Consider the following 26,681-nt stretch of genomic DNA (forward strand, 5'->3'; position numbering starts at 1 on the left):
GTGTACCATGTTCATGGAAGCCGGGAGCCCTGGCCTTCAGGGGCAGATGCACTCAGCCCCCTCCCCATGCATGTCCCTGGGGCAGGGGGCAGGGCAGGACCTGTCCTCCTGGCCCCAGGTGACTCCAAAGCCACTGTCAGGCAGAGGATGATTGACGTGAGGCAGGACAGCCCGGTGGGCAGGAGGAATGATGAGGGACAGGCCAAGCCCCGGCGGGGGCCGCACCCTGGGATCTCTGCACCCCGTCAGCCCCAGCCGGCCAGGGGGAGCCGCAGGCAGGGCTGAGAGGAGACCTGGAGGGGCCGCAGCCTCTGCGCCCTGGGGGAGGGGGCCGGGCCAGGGCTCTGAGTGCAGACCCGGGGGAGGAGCCAAGTACGTTGGCGCCCCACGGGAAGCCAGGGTCCGGCCACGCCCCGCGCACCTGCTGTTCCCCCAGCCACCGAGGTCCTCGGCGCCTACGCCGCCGGGCGGAACCGGTTGTCGCCCTTTGCAAACTGAAACCCAGCCCCAGGCTGTGGCCTCCGTGTGGGGGAAGCCGGCCTCGCGGGCCTCGCGGTTTACCGCGGGGAGAGGGGGGAGGACATCTCCCCTGGGGGGCCGGATCCGAGCCCACTCCCCACCTGCAGGCCCGCCCGGGATCCCTGCTGCTCCTACGGCCTCGGTCAGGGTGAGACCCTGCCTCACTACCTTCCGTCGTTGTTGACGCCTGCAGCCCCCACCCGGGAGGATCCAGGGCCAGCAGGGGGGGTGGGGCGGGAGCTGGGGGACCCCAGGGCCCCGCCCCCAGGACAGCCCGGGGCCTCCAGCCGCCCACTCTGCCTGGCGCTGGCAGAGCCTGAAATCCCCTGCCCCCGCGGGCCCGGGCCACCTGTCCTACCGGCTTCTGCAGGGCGAGGCCCGGCGGCCGCCTCTCTCCCTACTGGCGGGGGCCGCGGATGAAGCTGCTGCGGGCCCGAGCCACAGTGTCCCCGCCTGGGGTCGCTGGGGGACGGGAATGGAGAAGGAGGGGTGTGGCGCTGCTTTTGGGCCTCGGGAGAAGCGGGGTGGGGGGCGGAGTGCCCTTGGCCTAGGGAGGTCCTGGGGCAGAGGTGGGGGGGAAACGGAAAGAGAGAAGGGAACGAGGGAGGAGCCACAGCCCCGGCGCCCCCAGCATGCATGTGGAAGCCAGAGCTTCAGGCCCCGCTCCCAGCCCCCCAATGGCCAGGCCAGGCCCCCCCCCCAGCCCCTATCTATCTGGGCCAGGCCCCGCCCCCATCCCTTATCTATCCAGGTCAGACCAAGCCCCGCCCCCAGCCCCTTGGGCCAGGCCCCGCCCCCAGCCCCTGTCTATCTGGGTCAGACCAGGACCCGCCCTGAGATCCAAGACACAGGGTGTGACTTTTATTCTTTGCTTTATTTATTTGGCCGTTTTATTTATTTGGAAGATGGAGACACAGAGCCAAGTCTCCCATCTGCCCAGAGGCCCACAGCGGCCAGGGCGGGGCCAGGCTGGAGCCCGGGCCGGGAGTTCCATCTGGGTCTCCCCGCAGGTGCAGGGGCCCAAGGACTTGGGCCATCTTCCACTGCTTTCCCAGGCCACAGCAGAGAGCTGGATCAGAAGAGGAGCAGCCGGGACTTGAACCCAACACACAGACAACCGGAGAGACAGAAATTGGATTCCTTTAAGAGACAAGAATCAGTGCACGGGGGAAAATACTTGCACATCCCGGCCGTGCCCGGGTTCGAGTCCCGGTTCCAGCCCCCGCGCATGCGCACCCGGGGAGGCAGCCCAATGGCCCAGGTGCTTGGGTCCCCGCCCCCTGCCCCCTCCCGTGGGAGACCCGAATGGAGCTCCCCGAGCTCCGGGTGCTGCCCCAGCTCAGCACAGGCCTGTGAGGGAATTCACCTGCCCCACAGGACCAACAGGACCGGGGAACTGGCCGTGCCCGCCACGCGCATGCGCGCGAGAGGGCACCCGAAACCCCGGCCGTTGGCAGGTGCGCATGCGCGTACACTGAGCCGCCTCCCGGCAGGTGCACCCTGAGAGCCACGGGGAAAGGCGGGGAGCAGCTCAGGGGCCGGCATCCCATAGGGGCGCAGGTTCGAGTCCCGGCTGCTCCACCTCCCATCCAGCTCTCTGCTGTGGCCTGGGAAAGAAGTAGAAGATGGCCCACGTGTTTGGGCCCCTGCACCTGCGCGGGAGACCCGGCTGGAGCTCCTGGCTCCGGCTTTGTGCCATTCGGGAGTTAACCAGCGGATGGGAGACCTCGCTCTGTCCCTGCCGCCTCCAATTAAACCTTAAATAAATTGAACAGCTGCTCCCTATGGGATGTGAGTAAACTGGGGGGCGGGGACTGAGCCGGCGCGGGCTGGGCCAGGGCTGCGCGGTCACTGCCCGGGGCGCTGGCCGAGCCACGGTCCGGTCCGGCGTCAGCTCTGTCCGAGCCTGGCCGGGGCGGGGAACCCCATCCTGGTCTCCCACGGGGCGCAGGGCCCGGGCACCTGGGCCGCCCCCGCAGCCATCACGTCTCAGCAGCCCACGCAGGACCCAGGACACGCGTGGGGGTCCAGGCTCGGCGGGACCCAGGCCCGCGGCCCCCCACGGCGGGGATGGGGCGCCCCGGGCCCAGCCGGAGCGCCGCGCACCCCCATCCCAGCACAGGTCCCTGCCCGCGGGGCTGCGTCCGCGCCTGGGCTGTGGCTGCTCCAGCGTCCGCCGGCGGGCGCCTGGGCCGGGTCCCCCACCCCCGGGGGTCCTGGGCTGAGCCCCTGGCCCAGCCCCTCTGGGGACGGCAGGGCGGGAGCGGAGCCACAGCGCCCGGGTCCAGGTCAGTGCGAATGGAAACGCGGGATTGGCTGGCGACCCGGGCATGGGCGGGGCTGGGACGGAGCCGGGCCCTGGGCTGTGCACGACCCGCTGCTGCCCCCTGGCGGCCGAGGCAGGGAATTGGCGCCGCCTGCATGGGCAGGTGGGTGCGAGGCCTCAGCTGGGTCTGCGGAATCAATGAGTGAGTGAGTGAGTGAATGAATGAGTGACTTCCTAGGCCATCTGGGGATCTGGGAGCACACGGCCCGAGAGCAGACGGGTTTATTAAAGGCTGAGACCCCTCCCCACCAGGCCCATTTCATGGGCCGGCAAACTGAGGCTGGGGAGATGCTTTGGCTGTGGCGGGGCCCTGGGATCCCCCGAAGCCCCTGCAGCCTCCACTCCCAGCTCCCCCGCCCCAAACAGGCCAAGGCCAGGGCCGCCCACCAGGCGCAGCTACCGCTTCCCGGCGGTCTCAGGGTTCCCGCCCAGGGAAGAGGGGCTGGGGGGGCACTGGGGCCCCGCCGTGAAAGCCGAGCCCTGCACCTGCTGAGGACGGGCTGGGTATACAGCAGGCGCTCAATACCCGGCTGGGGTTTCCATCGGCAGTGGCCTTCAGGCCGGCGGTCCTGCGACCTCGGCCTCATGGTGGCCGCATGTGTCCAGGGTCGGCTCGGCAGCTCCGCCGGGCACCTCCAGCCCCTCGCTCTCGTCCTGAGCCATCTCGACCACCAGGGCCTGCTGTGGGGACACCTCTTCTGGGAAGTCCGCCGGGCTGCTCCACAGCCAAGTCTGGAGAGAGAGGGGCCCTGTCTCCCCGTCCACACAGGCCTGGCCCGATCATAGGGCTGGCCAAGGGTGCAGGACCCCGGCCTGGCCAATCAGAGCGCGCCAGCCCCTGTGGCTCAGCCATTGGCTCAGGGGTGGACCTCGGACCCGAGCTGGGCCAATCAGCGAGGGCCCTGGGAGCTTTTTTGGCGCTGGCAGCTGGGGGAACTGGACAGGGTGGCGGGAGGCGGAGCTCTGGGTCCAGCCCCGCTCAGGCCCCACCCCTGGGTCAGCCTCACCCCTGCCCTAGGTCCAGCCCCACCTGGCCCCGCCCCCGCTGGAGCCCCTCCCTGCTCCCACGAGCCGTGACCGGAAGTGAAGCCCCGTACCTGCTGCCCCAGGGTGCCGGGGAGCTGCGTGGCGGAGCTGGCGCCGGGCGTGGGCAGTGGGGGGCACAGGAGTCGGGAGGCCCTGGGGGCGTGGCGGGGGTCAGGCCGGGGGCGGGGCATGGGGGTCCCATTGGGCAGGCGGTGGGGGGATCGGGGGTCCCGGTGCCCGGGGTGGGGGACGGGGTCCCAGGGGCGGGGATTTGGGGAGGGGTCCCCCAGGGCCAGTGTCCAAGCCCCCCCAGCCTCGGCCTCGCGCCCCGGTCACCTGCTCAGGCCGCGGAGCACGAGGACGCCCAGGACCACGACGCCCAGGAAGCCGCCCAGGGCAGCGAGGACGGGGACGGGTGCGGGGTGTGGTGGGGCTGCGGGAGAGCCGGGGGCGGGGCCGTCCGTCAGAGCCAACGCCCGCCTCCGCCGGGCCTCATTGGCTGAAAGCGTGGACGCCCGCCCCCGCCGGGCCTCATTGGCTGGGGCGGTGCCGTCCTTCAGCGCGGACGCCGGGATTTGGGATTTGCAGGACGAAGAGGAGTTCGAGAACAAGGACGGAGAGGCGGGGAGGGCGGGGGAGGGGCGGGGAGGGTCCCGCGCTGTGCACGCTGTGCATGCCGGGTGGACCCCGCACTCACCGAGGCGGAAGCGCTGGGGCTGCGTCCAGGCGCCCTGCAGCCACGCGGTGTCCGCCCGCACCTGCACCACGTAGGCGCCGGCCTGCAGGCCGCGGAGCGTGCGCTCGGTCAGGGCAGGGTCCTGGGGCCACTCTGGGGGCGGGCGGGGCGGGCTGAGGGCCGGGGGCGCTCTGAACACGGGGGTCCTCCAGCCCGCCCCGGAACCGACCCACCTCCGCCCCCAGCACCGGGGCCGGGGGACGCCACACGGCAGCTCACTGCCCCAGCCTCCCAGCCCCGCCCCAGCCCCGCCCCGGGACCGGCCTCAGCCCCACCCGGACCCGCCTCCCAGCCCGCCCCAGCCCCACCCACCACCTGGGACTCCCCCCACACCACACAGCTCACTGCCCCAGCCTCCCAGCCCCGCCCTGGCCCCGCCCCCCAGCCCCGCCCCAGCCCCACCCGGACCCGCCTCCCAGCCCGCCCCAGCCCCACCCACCACCTGGGACCCCCCCACACCACACAGCTCACTGCCCCAGCCTCCCAGCCCCGCCCACGCCCGCTTACCCCACACGCGGCCGCCGTCCTCGCGCAGGCGCACCACGTAGCGCTCTAGGACGCCAGGGCAGCCGCCCAGCGCCGACGGTGCCCAGCGCACGGTGACCACGCCACCGCCCAGGGTCCGCAGGGAGACGCGGGCCGGCGTCCCCGCGCGGGAGGCTGCGGGCGGGCGGGCGGCCCCTGGTGGTCAGGACGGGCAGCGCAGCCGGGAGCCGACCCAGAGCCGGGCTCACACAGGGCCCGGTCCCTCCCAGACCCCCTCACAGATCCCCGCCCAGGCACCTGGCCCCCTCCCCGCCCAGCCCCACCCCCTCCCAGACGCCCCACTCCTCCAGACCCCCGCCACGCCCCCTCCCAGACCCCTGCCCCGCCTCACCATTGCCACCGAAGATGTGCGTGGCCAGCACCGTGGACCATGCCGTGGGCTTCTGGGGCCGCAAGGACGCCAGGACGGTCACAAGGTAGCACCGCTCCTGCCACAGATCCCCGGCTCCCGGGCTCCAGCTGTGGGTCGCTGAGTGGACAGGTGGGGGCCTGAGGACCACTGCCCCTGGCCAGCAACCACCGGACAGAGAGCTCCTACTCGGGCTGCAAAGCCCTAGCCACAGCGCCCCTCCCAGGCCTGTCAGCAGCCGAGCCCCGCCCTGCCCGAGCTTATGGGGGCAACAGGGCCGGTGTCAGCCGGGGGCGAGGAGGAAGAGGCAGAGGAGGATGGAGAGTGGCGGCAGCCCGTGGGCCATCCCAACCCTGGCCCCGGCCCCCGTCCTAGCACCCGCCGGCTCCCAGCGGCCTGCGCGGCGGCTCAGGTTTTACGGCTCCGGGAACCTCGCTCTGCGCCCCCTGCCGGTCGGGGCCAGGAGCACAGCGGCGGGACCGGTGGCCTGGGGCGCCGGAGGTCGCGCGCGCGCCCCCTGCTGGTCAGGACCGGGAGCACAGCGGCCGTACCTGTGCCCGCGCTCTCAGCCCACAGCCTGCAGCCGGCCGCGCGGGAGTCCAGGAGCGGCCGCCACTCGATGCAGTAGGTGGTGCCGGGGGCGCGGGCCGCCCAGCGCAGGGTGGTCCCGTGGGCGTCCACGCTGACGTTCCGCAGGCCTAGGGCTGGGCAGGCGGGGCTGAGCTGGGGCTGTGGCCTGAGCCGCCCCTCCCTGCCTCCTCCCCTCCCGCTCCGCCCCCCGTACCCGTGCCCGTGTCCGCCGGGATGTGCCAGCTCTGGCCGGGGCGCGGGCCCAGGCGGTGCTGGGCCACGAGCGTGAGGTTGTAGGCGGCGGCGGCGAGCAGCAGCCTCCGGTCCAGGCGCAGGGTCCGGGCGGGGTTCGGCTGGCACGGGCAGGACAGCATGCGGAGCCGGACCACGTAGGAGACAGGGGCGGGCCCGCGGCAGCCGGCCGGGAGCTCTAGCGGGGGCGGCTGCGGAGAGCAGGGGGGTGGGCGCGGCTGCTGGCGCGGAGGAGGCGGCCTGGGGGTGCACAGGCCCGTGCACTGGTGTGGGACCCGGATGAGGCTCCTGGCCCAGCCCTGGCCAGTGGGGCCACCTGGGGCGTGAACCAGGGGATGGAGGGCCCCTCCTTCTCTCTGCCCCCTGCCCCCCGCCCGTGGCACTGACCCCGGCCCCGGGACCCGCGGACCCCACCACCGCCCCGGCCGCCCACACTCACGACCCCCAGCCCGTGCACCCCGCCCCTGCGCACCGCGGCACTGACCCAGCCTGCGCCCTGCGCCCTCCGCCCCCCCCCCGTACCTCCCCCTGCAGGCTCAGCCGCCTCCTCCCGTCCGGGCCCAGCGGCTCCACGCTCGGCCAAATTGCGGGCTTGGGGAGCTCCTCTGTGGGGGTGGGGGCACAGGCAGGGGCGCTGAGCCCAGGGCCGCGGCGGAGCCCCTTCCCCTCCCTGGGGCGACCCCCGCGCCGACCTCCGCGGCCGACCCTGCGGGACCCCGGCTGACAGCTCCCAGGGAGCGTGCGGAGGGCCAGGCCCGTCCCGCCCCTTTCTCCACCCTACCATGCCCACGCCCCACCCCTACAAGCCCCGCCCCGCCCCGTGCCTTCGCCAGGCTCCGCCCCATGCCGCCCATCCCTCGCTCCGCCCATGCCACGCCCACACCAGCCCTGGCCCCGCCCCGTGCCTTCGCAGTCGCTCACCCGGCGGCACGCACACGGGGGCGCTCCAGCTGCTCCAAGGGCCACCCGGGGCCCCCGACCGCAGACGCCGACGCCGCACCTGCACCTCCTGGGCCGCGGCCGCCTCCAGGGGGCACTCGCAGGACTCTGGGGGCGGCAGTGCGGTCAGCCTCCAGGCTGGACTCAGACCGCCATGCACGCATTAGACGCCACCTGTGTACGGGGCTGTGTGCAGGCCGTGGGGCCAGTGCAGGGACAGGCGCGGTCAGCCTCCGGGCTGGACTCAGACTGCCGTGCCCACATTAGATGCCAACTGTCTTCGAGGCAGCCCGCATGACCCGCGCCGCCCACCCCAGCGGCCACTCCTTGCCCAGGGCCCGCACACATCCGGCGCCCACTGTGTGCACTCACCGGAGTCGGCATCCTGCTGCGGGCCGCAGTCGCCCTGGAACGAGAGCGCAGGGGCAGAGGTCGTGGCCTGGGTGAGGGTCGTGGGTGGGGCGAGCGGGGGAACTGGGCGGGGTCGTGGCAGGCGGGCGGGGACTCACCACCTCCCAAGGGCTGCCCGGGGTCCGGCGGCGGAACTGCAACTCTGAGGGCTCGGAGTCGGCTGCCGGCCACTCTATGCGCAGGCGCCCCTTGGTCCTCAGCAGTCGGGGGTCTCCCAGAGGGGGGTCGTACCTGACTGGGGGCGGGGTGGGGCGGGGTGAGCGACTGCCTGGCCCCGCCCCTGTCTACCCTGGATGGCCATGCCCCTCCTGCCTGGCCCCGCCCTGCCTGGCTTGGCCCCGCCCCGCCCCGCCCCCGCTCACCCCAGCCGTGCAGCCGCAGCGTCACGTGCGCCGATCTCTCCGTGCGGTTGGCCACGCGCGTCTCCACCCAGAGCGAGACGGCGTCGAGCACGCGCACCCCGTCCTGGTCCGAGAACTGCACGCGCGTGGCCGAGCCCGCAGCGAAGTAGCAGCAGCGCCGGAGGCTGGGGGCGCGGCGGGGTTAGGGGCGCAGCGGCGGGAGCCTCCCGGCCACGCCCTCCCGGCCCGGCCACGCTCAGACCACGCCCCTAGCCGCGCCCCCTGGGGGGTCTCCCCACCCCGCCTCTCGAGCAGGTGTCAGGACGCGGGTGCGGGCGTTTGGGGAGGTGGGCGGGGATTGTGGAGGGTGGGCGGGGTCGCCCTGCTCACCGGCTCCACAGGTAGTGCTGCGCCCCGCCGGCCCCGGCCACACCCCCCACCCCGCCTCCCGGGCGGGCGTCAGGGCTTTGGGGAGGTGGGCGGGTGTCGGGGGTCTGGGCCGAAGTCGCCCCGCTCACCAGCTCCGCAGGTAGTGCTGTGCCCCCGCCGGCCCCGCGTAGCGCCAGGTGCACTCATAGCCCGCGCCGGGGACGCGGTAGCAGCTCAGGTCCCTGGGGCCCGAGGGGGGGTCTGGGGGCGACTCTGGGGTGTGGGAGGAGAGGAGAATGACGTGGGCCCCAGGACGCCCCGCTCCCAGGACGCCCCGCCCCCAGGACGACCTGCTCCCAGGATGACCCCCGCCCCCAGGACTCCCCCCGCCCCCAGGACGACCCCGCCCCCAGGACGCCCCGCCCCCAGGACGACCCGCTCCCAGGATGACCCCCGCCCCCAGGACGACTCCATCCCAGGACGACCCCTTCCCTTGTCCCAGGACGACCCCGCCCCCAGGACACCCGGCTCCCAGGATGACCCCCGCCCCAGGACGACCCCGCCCCCAGGAAGCCCCCTGCCCCCAGGACCCCCCCTCCCCCAGGACGACCCCGCCCCAGGACGACCCCGCCCCAGGACGACCCCGCCTCCAGAAGGACCCCGCCCCAGGACGACCCCGCCCCCAGGAAGTCCCCTGCCCCCAGGACACCACCCTCCCCCAGGATGACCCCTCCCCCAGGACGACCGCGCCCCCAGGACGACCCCGCCCCCAGGAAGCCCCCTGCCCCCAGGACCCCCCTCCCCCAGGACGACCCCGCCCCCAGGACGCCCCCTGCCCCCAGGACCCCCCTCCCCCAGGGCGACCCTGCCCCCAGGCGCCCCCTCACCTGCGTCAGTGTCGGGGTACGGAAGGTCCTCGTAGCAGCACCCACCGCTCCTGCAGGCGGCTGCGAAGACCCAGAGCTGACCGCGAGGCCCCCCCGGCGCCCTGCGCGGCCACGCGGCCCCCACCCACCGACCGACCCAGTCCCCACGCGGACCACGCACCCACCCAATCCCCACCCCTCTGACCCGCCCACTGACCGGGCCATCAGCCCAGCCATGCTGCCAGTGGTGTAGGCATCTGTCAATCAATGCATCCACCTGCTCACCCACGCCCCCCCCACCCTCCCCTCCGCCGGTCCCTGGAGGCCCCGTCCTAGAGCTCCGGTCTCCCATTTGACGGAGGGAAAGACCGAGGCCCCGGACAGCCCCCAGCCTCAGCAGGAGCCGAGGTGGGGATGGGGCGGGAACTCACCGCTGGGCCCCAGCGCCAGGAGGAAGACGAGGCCGAGGCTCGGCTCCATGCGACCCCGCAGCCCCCGGCCGAGCGCGGGAAACTGACCCAGAAAGGGAGCGGAAAGAGCGTCACGGACCACGGGGTGCGTCAGAGCCGGAGAAACCCAGGAAGCCAGCCTGGCGGCGGCGGCTCACCAACCACAAACCCACGCGGGGGGCAGCCGTGCTGCGGGTCGGGGTCTGGGCCCCGCGAACCCGGCCGGACCCCCGCGCCTGGGGTCCTCGTGCGCCGGGAGCCCCCTCCTCAGCGCGCCTGGGGTCCTCGGGCGCCGGACGCCCCCTCCCCAGCGCGCCCCGCCCCTCCCCAGCATGGCCTGGATTCTAGAAAGATCTCTGGGGCCCCTGATGGCACCGTCATTTCCTCCCCGTCTGGTCTGAGGGAGCCTCCCCTAGGCAGGAACCGGCGCGAACCGGCCAACCCACAGCCCGGAGGCGGGGGGTGGGGTGGGTGAGGTGGGGGTCCTGGTTCCCCGGTCCAGGGAGGGGGCGGCGGCTGGGGAAACTGAGGCCCGGGCGGGGGGCGGGGGACAGCAAGTGCAGCCTCGCCGGCCCCGCCCCGCCCCCAGGCGCTGGGCTCCGTGGGCAGCTGGGCTGCCGGGGACAAAGACGCAGTGTCCAGGGCCTGGCACAGGGTGGACGGGGCCGCGACCCGCGAGGCGGGCGGGGGGCGGGGGAGGCACAGTGGGGCGCAGACCCCCCCGGGGATCAGGGACTCCTGGGAGGCAGGGGGCTGCGGTGCACTGCGCTAGCACCAAAGGGCTGCCTGGAGGAGGCGTTTCGGCCAAGGCTGCTTTGGAAGATGGGCGGGGACTCCGTGGGTGGGGGGGCGGTGAGCAGGGAGGACCCCGGCCCAAAGCCAGGGTCCCTGGGAGACGCCCTGGCCCAGCCTCTCCCCTGCCCCCCCTACCTCTGCTCACGGTCCCACAGGGCCCCAGCGCCCGGAAATCAGAGCTTCCGGCCCCGCCTCCCCGGGCTCCCACAGCGGGTGTTGAGGCGTGGATAGGAGTTTGCCGGGAGCTTAGAGGCGGGGAGGGGCTCCTGGGACCCCTCCCCGGGGCGTTCCCGCCCGCCTCGCGGCCCCCGGGTCCTAGGCAGTCTCAGAGCAGCGTCTGATTGGTTGACCGCCGGCCGACCTGGCCAATCACAGAGAGGCCTGGGGGGGCACAGCCCGGCCGCCTGATCCCGGGTTCGAATCCGGCCCTGTGGCCTGGGAAACCGGGATGCAGCCGTGGGCCCCGCGCATTTGGGCAGCGGGCGGCGGCTCTGTCCGCTTCCCAGAGTAAAAACGCGAGACTCGAGGGTCTTCGTTAACTTGGTTTCGGGGACGGGGCCGGGGCCGCCGTGCTGCTGGCCCGGGACGCGGGCGAACCTCGCCGGGCCTCAGTGGCTCCATCCGGAGAATGGGGACCCAGCAGCTCCGAGGCCCCCGAATTCCGCGGGCGGTCACTGCCCAGAGGCGGGGCCGAAGGGGCGGGGCCTGCTCCACCGAGGGGGCGGGGCCGGCGCGCGTCAGCTGACCGGGGGCGGGGCCGGCGGCGCGGTACCGGCGATGGACGAGCCGAGCCTGCTGCGGCGCCGCGGGCTGCAGGTGCGACCCCGGCGGGGGCGGGGGGCGCGGGAGGGGCGGGGGGCGGGCGGCGCGGGCCCCGAGCGACAGCCGGGAGCCGTCGGCGGGGGCGCTCGGCCCGGCGCGAGCAGCGCAGCCCCTCGCCCGCCGTCTGTGGCGCCCGCGGTCACAGTCCCGGGCCGGGGAGAGACCACGGCGGCAGGCAGGGGGCCGGGGGCGGGGGCGGGGGGCGGCGGGCGGCGGGCAGGTGCGGCTGTGGCTTGGCCAGTGTCTTGGCCGGGGGCCGGGGCGGGGACAGCGGCGGCCGCGGAGCCCCAGCCTCAGTTTCCCCGTCTGCAGCCCCCAGGGCGGCGACTGGGGGGCCCCAGGGTTGCGCAGCGCCGCTGGGGGGCTCGGGTAAGGGGGGCGCCCTGTACGGGGTGGCGGGGAGCCAGGACCCCGGCCCCAGCCAGGGCGTCGGGGGCAGCGCCATTGGAGGGGGCGGTGCAGCTGGGGGGGCCGCTCTGCCCGCAGCCCCAGCTCCGCGCCAGCCCCGCCTTCGGCCTCTGAAAATAGTGACGCCGCCCCCGGCGAGGCAATGGGGGCGCGGCTGACGTCAGAGAGGGGCCAGCTGCTGGGGTGCGGGGGGGGGTGTCAAAGCTTCCCAGATGGCCTCACGGACCGCAGACCCAGCCAGTGCTCCCCTGACCCGGGACGCAGGGAATGCTGGGCAGCGGCCGACAGGTGCAAAGGCCCTGGGGCAGAGAGCCGCACCTGTTGACCCGCGGTCATGGCAGTGCTGAAGCCGGGAGTTAGGGCTCCCCAAGGGCGGCGGGGCGGGACAGCTGAGTGGGGGGCTCAGAGGAGCTGGAGCTCGAACCCGCGCGGGTCTGGGCCTGACTGGAGACCCCCCCTCAAGGGGCATGGCGCCCCCCAGTTAATCAGGAGGCAGGCTGCTGCTGCGAGCCAATCAGCGGCCCCGGAGGCGGGCGGGAGGTCAAAGAACCTATTCATAAAGCTGAGCGGCAGCCCCGGGTCGGGCGCTGATTGGCCAATGCGGGTCGCGTCCGTCCAATGGCAGGTGGCGGGGTTGGGCGGGACGAGGACCAGGGCCCGGGTTAGGCTGGGCCCAGTGTGCGGCTTTCCAGGGCCCTGAGCGCGAGCGGTCACCGCGGACGGGGTCGGGGTTGGGGACAGGGGGCCGCGCCTGGTCTCCTGGAGGGGGGCACCCCTGCCTGCACTGGGCCCCGCGGGCTCTCCTCCTCCGGGAAGCCCTCGGGAACTACTCATCTCCGGGGCCCCAACCCCCCACCTCTCTCGATGGGGCTGGAGCACAGATGGGGGGCCCAGAAATGGGGGCCTAGGGGAATGAGGGCCCAGAAACGGGACCTTGGGGTTGGGGACCTCCCCACATTTGTTTGGGAAGCAGATGGCGCGGGGGTGGCCCTGGGCACATGGCCCACAGGGTGCCCCTACTTCGCCTCTCCAGCCCTGGACATTCGGGGGGGGTGCTGTGGCCAGCGCCACGGAGCCCAGGTCCGGCCCTGACCCCCACCCCCCACCAGCGCCCCCGTCGGACACGGAGGCCGCAGGTCACTGGGCAGGGTCAGGGTGACACCGGGCCGGTGAGCCCTGATGTCCGGCTGGGTCCCCCGTGTCCAGGCTCAGGCACGTCCGGCGCTGGGTATCCCCCGTGTCCGGGGCCCCGACGTCCGGCGCTGGGTCCCCAGTGTCCAGGCGCAGGCTGTCCGCTGAGCCCAGAGCACAGAGGTCGGGAGGAGACACTGCGCAGTAGTGAGCGCCCTGTGTCCCGGGGTATTCAAGACTGCGGCCCTGGGTCCTTCTGATTGGCTTCGGGGCCGCTGACGTCAGAGGTTTCCATGGCGACCGCCCTGCAGGGCCGTGGGCAGCCTGAGCCCAGCGCGGCAAAAATAGAGACGGGGGTGGCACCTCGGTGCGGCCAGGAGAATGGGCCAGCAGCCCTGGGGGCGGGGCCTCCCGTAGAGGCCTGGACGCTGCAGGTGCAGAGGCTGGGGGCGTGGTCCGGGGGGCGGGACGGGGTCAGGGTCCGAGGACAGGGGCGGGGCTTCCCGGGTGACCCCCGTTCTTGTGTTACAGAAGGAGCTGAGCCTGCCTCGCCGGGGACGCGGGTGAGTGCGGGGCCGGAGGGTGGGGCGCGTGGAGGGGTGGGGCCTAGCGGGAGCCCCACCCACGGCAGCCGACTTGGATGCTCCCGCGCTGGGCCGGGGGCGGGGCACAGGTTGGGGTGGGGCCTGGCACGAGCCCCTCCCACTGTCGTGGGGTGCTCACCCCTCTCGGATCAGCTCAAGTCCCTGAGGACCCTGCCTGTGGAGTTCCCAGAATGCTCCTGTCCAGTGGCAGTGTGGCCAGCCCGCCTTCGGGGTCCGTGTCTGCCTGAGTTGGGGGCTGGATGCACCTCGGGGTCCCGGATGCACGAGCTGGGTCCTTTGCTCCAAGCCCGCTCCCCACCACCCGCGCCGCCGCCACCGGGGAGTCCTCCGGGGTCACCAGCGTGGGCCCAGGTCAGGGTCGTCAGGGTCGGGGGGCGGCCTCTGTCTCCGGGCACCCGCAGCCCCGGCAGGTGAGTGACAGCTGACCGACAGGTGCAGGGTTCCCAGGACCCGTTGAGCGCCGGCTGTATACCCGGGGCCCTGTTCCCGGGAGGAAGCCATCGGGGGTTGGGCCATGCCGCGGACCGCCCAGGCCTCCCTGCACCCGAGGCCCAGGGCGGGTGTCTGTCAGTCATTCACACGCTAGTGCGAGTCAGCCGCTAGCGGCTAGTGGGGAGTAGACGGGACCGACCGTGCGCCGGGGGCCGGGGCGAGTGGACGGTTAAAGGGGCCCCGCCGGGGTGGGGAAGGGAGGGCGCGCCCCCGTCCTTCGGTCACTCCAGTGCCTGGGCCCTCACTGCCGCTCCCAGGGCCTGCGAGAGCCGAGATGGGACCGGGACCCGGGGTCTCGGGGGCGCAGCTCGGTGAAGCCCCCCAGCTCTCCTAGGGAGATCCAGGGTCCGGGTTCCCGGGCCGGGGTCTCTAGGGAGGAACCGAGGCCACGAGGACCCCGCCCCAGGGGAAGAGGGGAGTGGGCGCGGCGCGGAGCTGGTGCGGAGGGCGCTGCAGGGCCCACGGCCACCAGCAGGGGGCAGCAGAGTCGCCGCCACGGGCGAGCCAGGCCGTCACTCCGCGCCTGCGGGGAGGAATCCGTCCCGGACCCCGGACCCCGGACCCCGGCCCCCTGCACGCTCCCGCGCCCCGGGGCCAGGGCTGGGCCGGGAGCTGCAGCTCCATCCGGGTCTCCCACGCGGGTGCGGGGCTGCTGGGCAGGGAGCCAGCCGGGAAGTGCACCGGCCGGGTCTCTCTCGAACCGGCGCCCCTGCGTCCGGCTCGCGGTGGCCCCTCCTGGGGGAGCCCTGGCCCCCGCCGGGCCCTCCGGCCGCGCACGGGCCCTGCCCCGGCCCGGGGGTGCTGGAGCCGGCTCAGACCATGGCGCAGTAGGGAACACAGGCTGCGGCCACGCCGGCCCTGGCGGCCCCTGGGGTCTGGGGCGCTGGGGCGGGGTCGGCGGGGGCCGAGTCTGGAGCGAGGAGACGGGACCCCGCGCAGGGCGCGGGGGGCGAGCGGCAGCCGACCCCGCCCCGCCGACTGTAGCGGCGCCCGCCTTGTGCCCATTCGCCCAGAGCCCTGGCAACGCCCCGCCCCCTGCCCGCGGCCCTGGCAACGCCACGCCCCCGCCCTGTCAGCGCCCCGCCCACTGCCGGCTCGCTTCCTCTTCGCTGTCCCTGTCCCCGGCCGCCCCGGCCCCGCCCCATGTGGGTGGAGCTCCCCAGCTCCAGCGCCCACTTCCTCCTCGCTGGCCACGCCCAGGCTCCGCCCCTTGTGGGTGGGGCTCCCCAGCTCCGGCGCCCACTTCCTCCTTGCTGGCCCCGCCTCGCCCAGGCCCTGCCCCCGGCCGCACCGGCCCCGCCTCCGTGTGGGCGGAGCTCCGACTCCGGCGCGCGCTTCCTCCTCGCTGGCCCCGCGCGGCCCCGCGCAGCCCCGCGGCGGCGCCTCCCGCCCTGCGCGGCTCGCGGGGTCCGGGCCTCGGGCGGCGGCGCCATGTCGGACCCCAGCTGCTGGACGGCGGCGGCGCCCGGGCCCCGGAGCCGCCTGGCCAAGGGCGCGCTGCTGCAGCGCTCCAAGAGGTGCGGGGGGCGCGGGGCGGGCGGGGGTCTCGGCGGCGCCGCGGGGTCACATCGGGGCGCGGGGCGGGCGGGGGTCTCTGGGTGGGCGGGGTCTCGTGGGCTCTAGCTGGGTTCGCACCGGGGCTGCTGGTGGCGGGCGGGCTGGGGTCTCGGGTCTCAGGGGCGAGCGCGGGGCTCCGACCCCGATCCGCAGGCAGAGCTCAGACCTCGCCTCCGCCCGCCGCCTGATTTCTAATTCTCCCGCCGCGTCCTGGGCCCTGGCAGACCTGGGGGGGCTGGGGTAAACAGTGGGCGCTCAGTGGAAGCTGGGGAGGTCGGGGTCGGAGGCGGAGCACGCGGCTGTCCCGGGAGGGGGCGGATGTGGCCAGGGGGTGGGCAGGAAGCTGAGATCGGTTCTCGCTTTAGCTTCTGCGCCCGTGGGCTGTGGCTGGGCCCGGCCCGGCCTCGGTGTCCCCGTCCGCGAAATGGGCGCAGCTGGGGCTTGGGATAAGCCCCGTTCGGACCTTGAGTGTCGCCGGCCGGGAGGGGGGCCAGGCCCGGGGCGCCCCTTCCCTGCGGTGGGCTGACCTCGCCTGCCTGCCGGGGCGGGGGGCGCCGTTTCTGCTCCCCCCACCCGCCCGGTGCAGCTGCGGAGCTGCGTTGGCGGAGGGAGGGGGCGGAGCGCGCGGCGGGAGCGGCGGTTGCCAGGCAACCGTGGGCGGGGCGTGGGGGGCTGCTGTGCAGCGTCCCCGAGCCCTGGGGTCTTGGGGGGCCCGGGCCATGGGGTCTGGGGGGCCTGGGCGGGAGGGTCTGGGGGCCCTGGGCCGGGGGTTCTTGGGGGCCCTGGGCTGGGGGTCTTGGGGGCCCTGTGTCTCCCACATCCCTGGGCCCTGGGGGTCTTGGGGGCCAGGGGGTCTTGGGGGTCCTTGTGTCTTCCACGTCCCTTGGCTGTGGGGTCTTGGGGCCCTTGTGTCTCCATATCCCTGGGTCCTGGGGGTCCCCTGTCTCCCAGCTTCCCTAGGCTGGGGGGTCTTGGGGGTCCTGGGCTGGAGGGTCCTGGGGGGCCCTGTGTCTCCCGCGTCCCTGGGCCGTGGCCGGGTTCCACCTGCGTGTTACTTGGGGGTCGTCCCCGCGCCGGCCGGGGCTGCCTGAGGTTGGGGCCAGGGTCCGTCCATGCCCGCCTGCTTGGCCGGTGCTCCCGGCCCCGGGCGGAGCGCGGAGTCCACCGTGAGGCCGCGTGGGCACGCAGGGCCTTGAACGCCGGGCGGGCTGGGGTCTGTCCACCACTTCCCGTCCTGCCCTGGGGCGGGCCGGGGTCCCCGCGCTCAGCGCCCCCTACCCCGCAGCTGCCGCAGCGGGAGCCGCCGGAGCCTGGTGGTCGGAACGCCGTCGCCCACGCTGTCGCGGCCGCTGTCGCCGCTGTCGGTGCCCACAGGTGAGTGCGGGGCGAGGGTGAGTGCGGGGTTGGGGGGCCGGGGACGCCGACCCCGCCCCTGCCCCGCTGTTCTGACCCCGCCCCCTGTTCTGACCCCGCCCCTGCTCTGGCCTCGCCCCGCAGGCGGTAGCCCCCTGGACAGCCCCCGGAACCTCTCGGCCGCTGGTGCCCTCGGCTTGCCCTTCGCCCGCAGGTGAGTGGGCCCCTTGTCGGGAGTGGGGGGCTGGGGCGGCCATGCGCGCTGCCGACCTGTCCCCTCCCCTCGGTAGCCACGCCCCACGCCCACCCCGGGCCGCCCTGGGAAAGTTGCTCCACTGAGCGTTTGCGGACTTATGGGACGCCTGCTGTATACCGTGCCGGGCACGAGGCCTGGTCGGGTGGCTGCTGCAGTCCGGGAGGGCTCCCTGGAGGCAGCGCACAGCGGGCTCGCTCTGCCCGGCCTCCGCCCACAGTCCTGTCTCTCCCACAGGGCCGACGGCAGGAGGTGGTCCCTCGCCTCTCTCCCGTCCTCTGGCTATGGCACCAACACGCCCAGCTCCACCGTCTCGGTAACCGGGGAGATGTCCGCGGGATTCCCCCAAGTGTCGATTGCTTATTCACTCAGCAAAAGTCCAGGCTGCCCCTCCAGGCCCCGGAGAACCCAGCTCGGGGGCCGCCAGGACCTGGACTGGGGGCCCGGGGCTCCGGGGGCGGGCAGGGGGGCATGGGAGGTGGGGTTGTACGGGATGCACAGGAGCTGGGCGCGAGTCGGCCAGCCCGGGCGCGGGGGGCGCTGCGGTCCTGGCGCGGTGCTGACCCCCTGCCGCCCCCCAGTCCAGCTCGTCCTCCCGGGAGCGGCTGCACCAGCTCCCGTTCCAGCCCACGCCTGATGAGCTACACTTCCTGTCCAAGCACTTCCGGAGCTCGGAGAGCGTGGCGGATGACGAGGGCGGGCGTTCGCCGCGCCTGCGGCCCCGGTCCCGCAGCCTCAGGTGTGGCCTGACCACCCCCCGCCAGAGGCCCCCCACCCCTGTCCTGGGCCCAGAGCCCACCCCTCCAACCCAGAGCCTCCTCCCCGGCCCAGAGCCTCCCTCGGCAGAGGCCTCCCCATCCTGGCCCCAGAGCCCACCCCTCCAGCCCAGAGCCCTCTCCCTGGCCCAGACCCCCACCCCCGTCCAGAGCCCACTCCCTGGGCACGACCCCCTCCTCGGGCTCGACACCGCGCCTCACGCTGAACCCCCCCCCCCCCCCCCGCAGCCCGGGCCGTGCCACCGGCTCCGTGGACAACGAGATCGTGATGATGAACCACGTGTACCGGGAGCGCTTCCCCAAGGTGGGCGCCTCCCGGGTGCGCATGCGCAGGCGGCAGGGCTGGTGCCGCGGGCGCCCCTAGCGGTGACTTCGCCACGGTGCACCCAGCTCCTGCAGCCTGGTCCGCGCCTCGGGCCTCTGGCCCCTAGCCCTGACCCCCGTCCACCGGCTTGGCCTGGCCCCTGACACCCGTAGTGCAGCCCCTGTCCCCCGGCCCGACTCCTGGCCCTGGCCCCTGACCCCTGGCTCCGTCCCCCTGTCCCTCGGCTTGGCCCCTGACCCCCGTCCCCCAGCCTGGCCCGGCCCCGACACCCGTACTGCGTCCCCCGTCCCCCAGCCTGGCCCCTGACCCCTGACCCCGTCTCCCGCCAGGCCACAGCACAGATGGAGGGCCGCTTGCGGGAGTTCCTGGCGGCCGCGGCGCCCGGCGCCCGGCTGGCCCTGGCCGACGGCGTCCTGGGCTTCGTGCAGCACCAGATCGCCGAGTTGGCGCGCGACTGCCTGGCCAAGTCGGCCGAGGCCCTGGTCACCTCCCGCTACTTCCTGGAGATGCAGGACAAGCTGGAGAGGCTGCTGCAGGAGGTGCGCGGGGGCGGGGCCTGAGGCGGGGGCGGGGCCTGGCTGGGTAGGCGGGGCAGGGCATGGGGTGGGGCCTGGGTGGGGAGGGGCCTGAGCTACCTGGTTGGGCGGGCGCTCCCCGTGAGGCCCCGCCCCCGCCGACGGCCCCGCCTCCCCAGGCCCACGAGCGTTCGGACAGCGCGGACGTCGGCGTCATTGTGCAGCTCGTGCGGAAGCTGCTGATCATCATCGCGCGGCCGGCGCGGCTGCTGGAGTGCCTGGTGCGTGCAGTGGGGGCACGTGCGGGGCGTGGGGCCCGGGGCCTGGTGCGTGCAGTGCGGGCGCGTGCGGGGCGTGGGGCCCGGGGCCTGGTGCGTGCAGGGCCCTGCGCGCAGCCGAGGCCTGGCTGACCGCTCCCCCCAGGAGTTCGACCCTGAGGAGTTCTACCACCTGCTGGAGGCGGCTGAGGGCCAGGCGCGCGAGGGGCAGGGCGTCGGCGCGGACCTGCCCCGCTACATCATCGGGCAGCTGGGACTGACCAGGGACCCGCTGGAGGGTGAGGACCGGGCTGCGGGGACGGCAGCGAGCAGGGTGCCCGCGCCGGCCGGGGTCTGGGGCTCCATCCGGGGACCTGGGGCGGCAGCGAGCTGGGGCCTGGGGCTCGAACCCGGATGCCTGGGTGTCGTGGGCGCCGCGCTGGCCATGGGGGAAATGGGCTCGGGCTGGGCTCCCTGGCCAGGTGTGGCCGAGGCTGTGGTGGGGGCTGCCCACTCGCCCTTCTAGAAGGTTCCGTACCACTGCTGAGTGCGACCGCGGGGTTGGGTGCTGAGGAGACCCCCGTGCCCAGCCCTGGAGGCTCCGGGGGGCTTCCGGTGTGGGCGGGGCCAGGCTGAGGGACCCTGTTCATGCCCCGCCCCCGTCCCGCAGAGATCCCGCCCCTGGGTCAGCTCGACGCCGGGACGCAGCCCCCAGCCCCCGAGTCCCCGGAGGTGAGCAGGAGGTGGGCGGGGCTGGAGCCTGGGTAAGAGGAAGGGAGTCCAACAGCAGCTGGGACCTGGGGCAGGCAGGGCGGGGCCAGCTCTGCACTGGGCGGGGCCTGCTCCTTACTGGGCGGGGCCCTGAGCCCGCTCTCCCCCTGCCCAGAGGCCGGCCCTGCTGGGCCCATCCCGGAGGAAGCCTTGCGAGAGCGACTTTGAGACCATCAAACTCATCAGCAACGGGGCCTACGGGTGAGTGTTCCGTCCCCTGCGGCCCCCTTTCTCAGATGGCTGCGGGAAGACTGAGGCTTGGGCAGCCCCTGCCTCAGCCCCTGGGTTGAGGACTCCCAGGGCTGGGAGGTGGAGACCAGGACCCCGCGGCAGGTGGTGGCCCGGTGCGGGGTGGGTGTCGGCGCCGTGCGGCTCCCTGGCCCGGCCCCCCCCGCCCCTGGCCTGGCACCCCCTGGCCGCCCCGTCAGCTACCTCCCGCACCCACCCCCGCCCTCAGCCCCAGCTCCCTCACTCGCCCCCCTCCCACAGCGCCCCCTGCCCCCTGGCCCGGCCCCGCCCACGCCCTCACCCCAGCCGTGTCACTCGCCCCACCCACAGCGCCCCCTGCCCCCTGGCCCGCCCCGTCAACCACCACCCCCGGCCCCAGCCCCGCCCCATCACTCGCCCCCGCCCGCAGCGCCGTGTACCTCGTGCGGCACCGCGAGTCGCGCCAGCGCTTCGCCCTCAAGAAGATCAACAAGCAGAACCTGGCACTGCGGAACCAGATCCAGCAGGTATTCGTGGAGCGCGACATCCTCACCTTCGCCGAGAACCCCTTCGTCGTCGGCCTCTTCTGCTCCTTCGAGACGCGCCGCCACCTGTGCATGGTGCTGGAGTACGTGGAAGGTGGGCGGGGCCAGGCGGGCACGGGGCGGGGCCAGGCGGGCACAGGGCGGGGGTGGGGTGAGGGGCGGGTTTTGCATGGTGCTAGAGTACCCGGAAGGTGCACGGGCGGCCCTGGCAGGGCTGAGTGAGCAGGGGGTGGGGCCGGGCAGCACTGGGCGTGGCCTGAGCCCCCGCCCCCCCCAGGCGGCGACTGCGCCTCCCTGCTCAAGCACATGGGCCCGCTGCCCGTGGACATGGCGCGCATGTACTTCGCCGAGACGGTGCTGGCGCTCGAGTACCTGCACAACTACGGCATCGTGCACCGGGACCTCAAGCCGGACAAGTGAGGGGCGGGGCCGGGGCGAGGGGCGGGGCCGCGTGGGGTGGCGCTGTGGCTGCACACAGCAGGCGCTCAGCCCCACACAGGAGGCTCTGTCCAGGATCCCAGGCTCCTGGGCGGAGGCGGGGCCCACACCCCCTCCCCGGCCTGAGCCCCCGCCACCCCCCCCAGCCTCCTGATCACCTCCCTGGGCCACATCAAGCTCACGGACTTCGGCCTGTCCAAGATTGGGCTCATGAGCATGGCCGCCAACCTGTATGAGGGCCACATCGAGAAGGACGCCCGCGAGTTCGTGGATAAGCAGGTGGGCCGGGCGTGGTGGGCAGGCCAGGGTGGGCGGGGCCTGAGAGGGGAGGGGCGTGGTGGCTGGTCGGGTTGGGGCCTGAGAGGCGTGGCTGGGCCTGTGTGGTCCGAGCCCCGCCCCAGCCCTGCAGCACCCCCCTGCGCCCCGGCCTCAGTTTCCCCCGCACCCGCGCAGGTGTGCGGCACGCCCGAGTACATCGCGCCCGAGGTCATCTTCCGCCAGGGCTACGGGAAGCCGGTGGACTGGTGGGCCATGGGCGTGGTGCTCTACGAGTTCCTGGTGGGCTGCGTGCCGTTCTTCGGGGACACGCCCGAGGAGCTGTTCGGCCAGGTGGTCAGCGGTGCGTGCCGGCGGCGGGAGCAGGGCCCACCGGGACCCATGGGCAGGGTGGGACCCACCGGGACCCCGGGACCCATCCCCGCCCTGGACCTGAACCCGGCCCTGCGCCCGCTCCAGACGAGATCGTGTGGCCGGAGGGGGACGACGCCCTCCCGGCCGACGCCCAGGACCTCATCACCCGGCTGCTGCGCCAGAGCCCGCTGGACCGGCTGGGCACGGGTGAGCGTGGGCCGGGGCAGTGGGCGGGGCTGTGGGCAGGGCCAGGTTGGACCCACTGGGCACGGGTGAGCGCGGGGGGTGCAGCGGGGCCTGGGGCGGGGCTGGAGTCTGGGGGTGGGGCTGGAGGCTGGACCCATGGCCTCCTGACCCGCGCATGCGCACGCAGGTGGCGCGCACGAGGTGAAGGCGCACGCCTTCTTCTGGGCCCTGGACTGGGCGGGGCTCCTGCGCCACAAGGCTGAGTTTGTCCCGCAGCTCGAGGCCGAGGATGACACCAGCTACTTCGACAGTGAGTGACGGGGGCGGCGCTGGGGCGGGGCCTGCAGTGACAGCAGGATGGGGCGGGACTCTCGCCGCCTGGCGGGCCTCCCCTGTGTGGACGCAGGACCCAGGGGATCCTCCCTCAGCCCGTCCAGTTCCGGGCTCTGGGCTTGTACCGGGCGGACCCCCGGGCCGTCGCACGGGCAGCGCCTGCCTTCGGGAGACCCCTTCCCTGTGTCGCCCGCAGCGCGCTCGGAGCGGTACCGCCACCTGGGCTCGGACGAGGACACCAACGACGAGGAGTCGTCGGCCGAGATCCCGCAGTTCTCGTCCTGCTCCCACCGTTTTAGCAAGGTGCGCAGGGCCGCGCGGGCCTGTGTCCCTGCTGCGAGGGGTCGCCTGCCTCACGCAGGAGGCGGAGGGGGGGCGAGGGAGAGCAGGGGAGAGCGAGCTCCGGTGTGCGGGCTCGGAGCTCCCAGCCGGCCAAGGCCGAAGCCAGGAGCTGCACCCGGGTCTCCCACGCAGGTGCAGGGCCCCACGGAGCTCCATCCGGGTCTCCCGCTCTTCTCCCGGCTGCAGCTGGGCGGCCGCCGGCTCCACTCGGGTCCTCTGATCCCTCCAGGTCTACAGCAGCTCGGAGTTCCTGGCCGTGCAGCAAGGCCCCGGCTTCGCGGAGAGGAGCTTCAGCGAGGATCGGGAGGAGGCCGAGGGCGCGGGCGGCCGCCGGCTGAGCACTGACATCCGGTACAGGCCTGGGGCTGCCCGGGGTCCCGGGGCGGAGGGCCGCTGCCGCCCGGAACACGGGGCAGGGCCAGGGCTGGCGCCTTCTCCGTCCACGGGGCGAAGCCGACGCCTGCTTTTCCCCGCAGCCTGCGGTCCTGGGCGCCCTCGGGTCCCTCCGGACCCTCGCCTTCGTCCCAGCCCGAGCGCGGCCCCAGCCCGAGCGTCCCGAGCGCGGTCAGCGTGGACGCCATGCCCAAGTTTGCCTTCTCCTCGGAGGACGAGGGGCCCGCGCGGCCGGTCTTCGTGCTGGGCGAGCCTGAGCCCCCGCCGCCAGCCACGCCCTCCAGCCTCTCTGGTGGGTGGGGCCCCGGGGAGGGGGCGGGGCTATTGGAGAAGGGTTTCGAGGGTGAGTAGTTCTCCAGCTACCCAGGAGTTTAAAATGACTTACTGATTTGAAAGAGGGGGAGGGGGAGAGATCTCCATCTGCTGGTTCACTCCCCAAATGGCCGCAATGGCCAGGGCTGGGCCAGGCAGGAGCCAGGAGCTCCATCCGGGTCTCCCACACAGGTGCAGGGGCCCAGGTGCCTCAGCAGGGAGCCGGGTCGGAGGCGAAGCCGGGACTCGAACCCGCGTCCGTATCAGTGGTTTCTTGCCCTGCGCTGGCCCCTAGCCGAGGCTCTCGGACAGCGGGGACCTGGGGCCCCTGGGCGTCAGCCTCTCCCGGGGAGGGAGGTGCGTGCGGCCCGTGCAGGCGCAGAGGGGCTGAGTCAGGCTGACGCCCCGCCCCGCCCATCCGCAGCCGACCCCGCCGCGCTCAGCCACGCGCGCCTGCGCAGCAACAGCACCGGCACCCGGCACTCCACGCCGCGGGCCCTGGACGCGGGCCGGGGCCGCCGCCCGGGGGGCCCGAGAGACAAGGCGGGGGGCAGCGCAGGCCGCGTGCCCAAGTCGGCGTCGGTGTCGGCCCTGTCGCTCATCGTCACCGCAGGTGCGGCGGGGGTGGCGGCCGGGGGCAGGGGGCGGCGGCTGGGGTCAGGGGCCGGCGGTGGTGGCCTTGACCCCGCGCCCCCCGCCCGCAGACGATGGCACCGGCCCCCTGAGCCCGCTGTCTCCGCGCTCGCTGTCCTCCAACCCCTCCTCGCGTGACTCCTCGCCCAGCCGCGACCCCTGGCCCGTGTGCGGCAGCCCGCGGCCGCCCGTGGTCATCCAGAGCTCGGGCAAGAAATACGGCTTCAGCCTGCGGGCCATCCGCGTCTACATGGGCGACAGCGACGTCTACGCGGTGCACCACGTAGTCTGGGTGAGTGGGGGTGGGGGTCCCGGGGGACGGGGGGGGCCGGGGTCCCGGGGGTCGGTCCTCTGACCCCCGTGTCCCCCCAGAGCGTGGAGGAGGGAAGCCCCGCCCAGGAGGCGGGCCTTCGAGCCGGGGACCTGGTCACGCACGTCAACGGGGAGTCGGTGCTGGGCCTGGTGCACAGGGACGTGGTGGAGCTGCTGCTCAAGGTACCCGCCTCTTGCAGGAAGCCCTCCCGGGTGCCCGCGCGCCTGGCCCCCTGCGGATCCGTCCTGCCCCGTGGGGCCTGGGGCGTCCGTCTCCCCCTACACTCGGCTCCCTGGGGGGCTGGGCTCCATCGGGTGGGCATTATGGGCGGGTCGTTCACTCCGGGAGTGACAGGAGGGAGGAGGGGGCTATGCGGGCGCATGCGCAGTGGGGGCTGTGACCCCCGCGACCCTGGCGCCCGGGGCCCATCACCCTCCCCCCCGCAGAGCGGCAACAAGATCTCGCTGCGGACCACGGCGCTTGAGAACACGTCCATCAAGGTGGGCCCCGCCCGGAAGAACGTGGCCAGGGGCCGCCTGGCGCGGAGGGGCAAGCGGGGCCGGCGGCGTGAGACTCAGGACAGGTGGGTGGAACCGCGCATGCTCGAGCGGCGCCTCGGGGGCGGGGCTTGGAGGACGCTGGGGGCGGGGTTTAACCCATGGGGGCGGGGATTGCATAATGAGGGTAGGGTTTGGGGTGTTGGGGCGTGGTTGTCGCCGTCGGGGCTGGGTCGGGGGCGGGGTTTGCATTCTGGGGGCGGTGTTGGGGGCTCAGGGGCGGGGTTGGGATACGGTGTGGGCAGGGTTTGCCTGCTGGGGGCAGGGTTTGCGTGCTGGGGCGGGCTGCGCTGTCGGGGGCGGGCCGTCGGGAACCCCCGTCTGTCGCCCCCCCAGGCGGAAGTCGCTGTTTAAGAAGCTCTCGAAGCAGGCGTCCGTGCTGCAGACCAGCCGCAGCTTCTCCTCCGGCCTCCACCACTCGCTGTCGTCCAGCGAGAGCCTGCCCGGCTCGCCCACCCACAGCCTCTCCCCCAGCCCCACCACGCCCAGCCGCAGCCCCGCCCCCGACGCCGCCGCAGGTGCGTGAGCGGGGCGGCCCGGCAGGGGCGGGGGCTTCCTAGGGGCGAGGGCCTGGGAGGTAGGGCTCCGGCGAGTGAGCGGGAGTTTTCCAGCTCCCGGTGTTTGCAGGTCCGGACGTGGCCGGTGGCCCCAAGGCGCCGGCAGCGCTGACCCGGGCCCTGCCGTCCACAGACAGCGCGTCCCCGCCCAGCGGCTCCCCGGGCTCCAGCAGCCCCGCGTCCCCGGGCGGCGGCCACCACGCCCGGCCCAGCTCGCTGCACGGCCTGGCCGCCAAGCTGGGGCCGCCGCGCCACAAGGCTGGGCGCCGCAAGTCCACGAGCAGCATCCCGCCGTCGCCGCTGGCCGGCCCGCCGCGCGCGCCCTCGCCGCTGCCCGGGCCCGCGCGCTCCCCGCGGCTGCTGCGCCGGGGCCAGTCGGCCGACAAGCTGGGCGCCGGCGAGCGGCCGGACTCGGAGCTCGTGGTCATGCGGCGGCTGCACCTGTCCGAGCGCCGCGACTCCTTCAAGAAGCAGGAGGCGGTGCAGGAAGTGAGCTTCGACGAGCCCCCCGAGGAGCCCCCTGACGAGCCCCCCGACCTGCCCCCGCAGGAGGCGCCCGGGGCCGCGGTGCCGCGCATCGCCGTGGAGGGCGCCCCCGGGCCCGCGGGGCGGCACTGAGTGGCCCCGCGGCACGTGCGAGGCGGGAGACCCCGAGGATCCCCGGACCCAGGCCCTGCGATTAATTTATTACTTTTTTATAAGCAATAGGCAGGCTGCGCCCCGCCCCCGCGCCGCTGGCCCCGGCCCCGCCCCCGCCCCCGCCCCGCGGGCCGGGACAACGCACTTTGGATGACGCCCCGTCTGTCCGCGCGCGCCCTTGTGTCCGCGCCCGCTGTGGCTTCACCGCATCCCGCGCCCTGGGCCCGAGGTGGGCGGGAGCCCGGGGGTCCCTGCCCCCACGCCCTGCTGCGCCCCGGCCGCCTTGAGGGTCTCAGCAGTGGGCAGGGGCAGGTGCGTCCCGGGCTGGGGCGGGGCCCGAGTGATTGGCAACCCCCCCCTTGATGTGTCTGACTCGCTGTCCGGCGCGTGGCTCGGGGACGGGGCTTTCCCACGCCCGAGCCTGGGCGTCCCCATCCAGTCCGAGACAGAGCGCAGGGGCTCAGGGGCGGCTTGCGATGCTTCTTCCCCGCCGCCGGGCAGGGGCAGGGGTGGTCGCGCGGGTCAGCCAGGCGCCGTCCTAGCAGCCCGGAGCCTCAGCCAGGCCGTGGGGCGGGGTCGCAGGAGAGGGGGGTCCGAGTGCAGCCCCAGCCAGAGCGGGCCCGAGAGACGCTGCTGCCCGCCCCGCACCCCTCCGAGACCCCCGCCCACCCAGCCCACGCCTGGTGTTGGAGGTTAGACCCAGCTATGCATGAGACGCCACCCCCCACCATGCCTGGAGCTGGCCGCGAATAAAAGCCGCATTTACAAACGGGGGTCCGTGTCTGCCTTGGTGGGGGCCACGGGTGGGCCGTGAAGGCTGCATAGGAGTTCGCGCGA

General features: G+C 74.2%; 2 protein-coding genes across 10 annotated transcripts; one reads left to right on the top strand and one right to left on the bottom strand.

The window, feature by feature from the left end:
• Positions 1-3,035: 3,035 nt before the first annotated feature.
• IL12RB1 (interleukin 12 receptor subunit beta 1) lies at positions 3,036-11,183 on the bottom strand. Its single transcript, XM_070058999.1, has 17 exons — positions 10,630-11,183; positions 9,682-9,763; positions 9,272-9,331; positions 8,534-8,657; positions 8,037-8,200; positions 7,773-7,909; positions 7,636-7,669; positions 7,246-7,371; positions 6,847-6,929; positions 6,287-6,515; positions 6,054-6,206; positions 5,485-5,622; positions 5,115-5,267; positions 4,569-4,700; positions 4,208-4,304; positions 3,943-4,024; positions 3,036-3,577 (listed from the first exon to the last, which is right to left on the bottom strand). Exons 2-17 carry the CDS (start codon positions 9,728-9,730, stop codon positions 3,401-3,403), a joined length of 1,938 nt encoding a protein of 645 aa, XP_069915100.1. The 5' UTR covers positions 9,731-9,763; positions 10,630-11,183; the 3' UTR covers positions 3,036-3,400.
• Positions 9,650-26,613, top strand: MAST3 (microtubule associated serine/threonine kinase 3). Of its 9 annotated transcripts, none has more exons than XM_070058991.1 (27): positions 9,650-9,805; positions 13,387-13,418; positions 16,795-16,883; positions 17,007-17,076; positions 17,353-17,431; positions 17,697-17,854; positions 18,120-18,195; positions 18,546-18,755; positions 18,911-19,012; positions 19,155-19,287; positions 19,659-19,720; positions 19,875-19,960; positions 20,397-20,605; positions 20,789-20,927; positions 21,096-21,228; positions 21,403-21,568; positions 21,685-21,786; positions 21,953-22,075; positions 22,295-22,401; positions 22,670-22,791; positions 22,917-23,176; positions 23,570-23,758; positions 23,850-24,070; positions 24,151-24,273; positions 24,538-24,674; positions 24,985-25,166; positions 25,276-26,613. In XM_070058991.1, the coding sequence occupies exons 1-27, from the start codon at positions 9,665-9,667 to the stop codon at positions 25,821-25,823; spliced, it is 3,999 nt and encodes a 1,332-aa protein (XP_069915092.1). In that variant the 5' UTR covers positions 9,650-9,664; the 3' UTR covers positions 25,824-26,613. The 9 variants fall into 9 exon arrangements, with proteins under 9 accessions (XP_069915092.1, XP_069915093.1, XP_069915094.1 ...); XM_070058992.1 differs by lacking the exon at positions 9,650-9,805 and adding an exon at positions 11,232-11,310; XM_070058993.1 differs by lacking the exon at positions 9,650-9,805 and adding an exon at positions 11,232-11,310 and having other exon boundaries at positions 22,917-23,125.
• Positions 26,614-26,681: the final 68 nt, after the last annotated feature.

Source organism: Oryctolagus cuniculus, chromosome 16 (assembly GCF_964237555.1).
Source record: "Oryctolagus cuniculus chromosome 16, mOryCun1.1, whole genome shotgun sequence".
NCBI lineage: Eukaryota > Metazoa > Chordata > Mammalia > Lagomorpha > Leporidae > Oryctolagus > Oryctolagus cuniculus.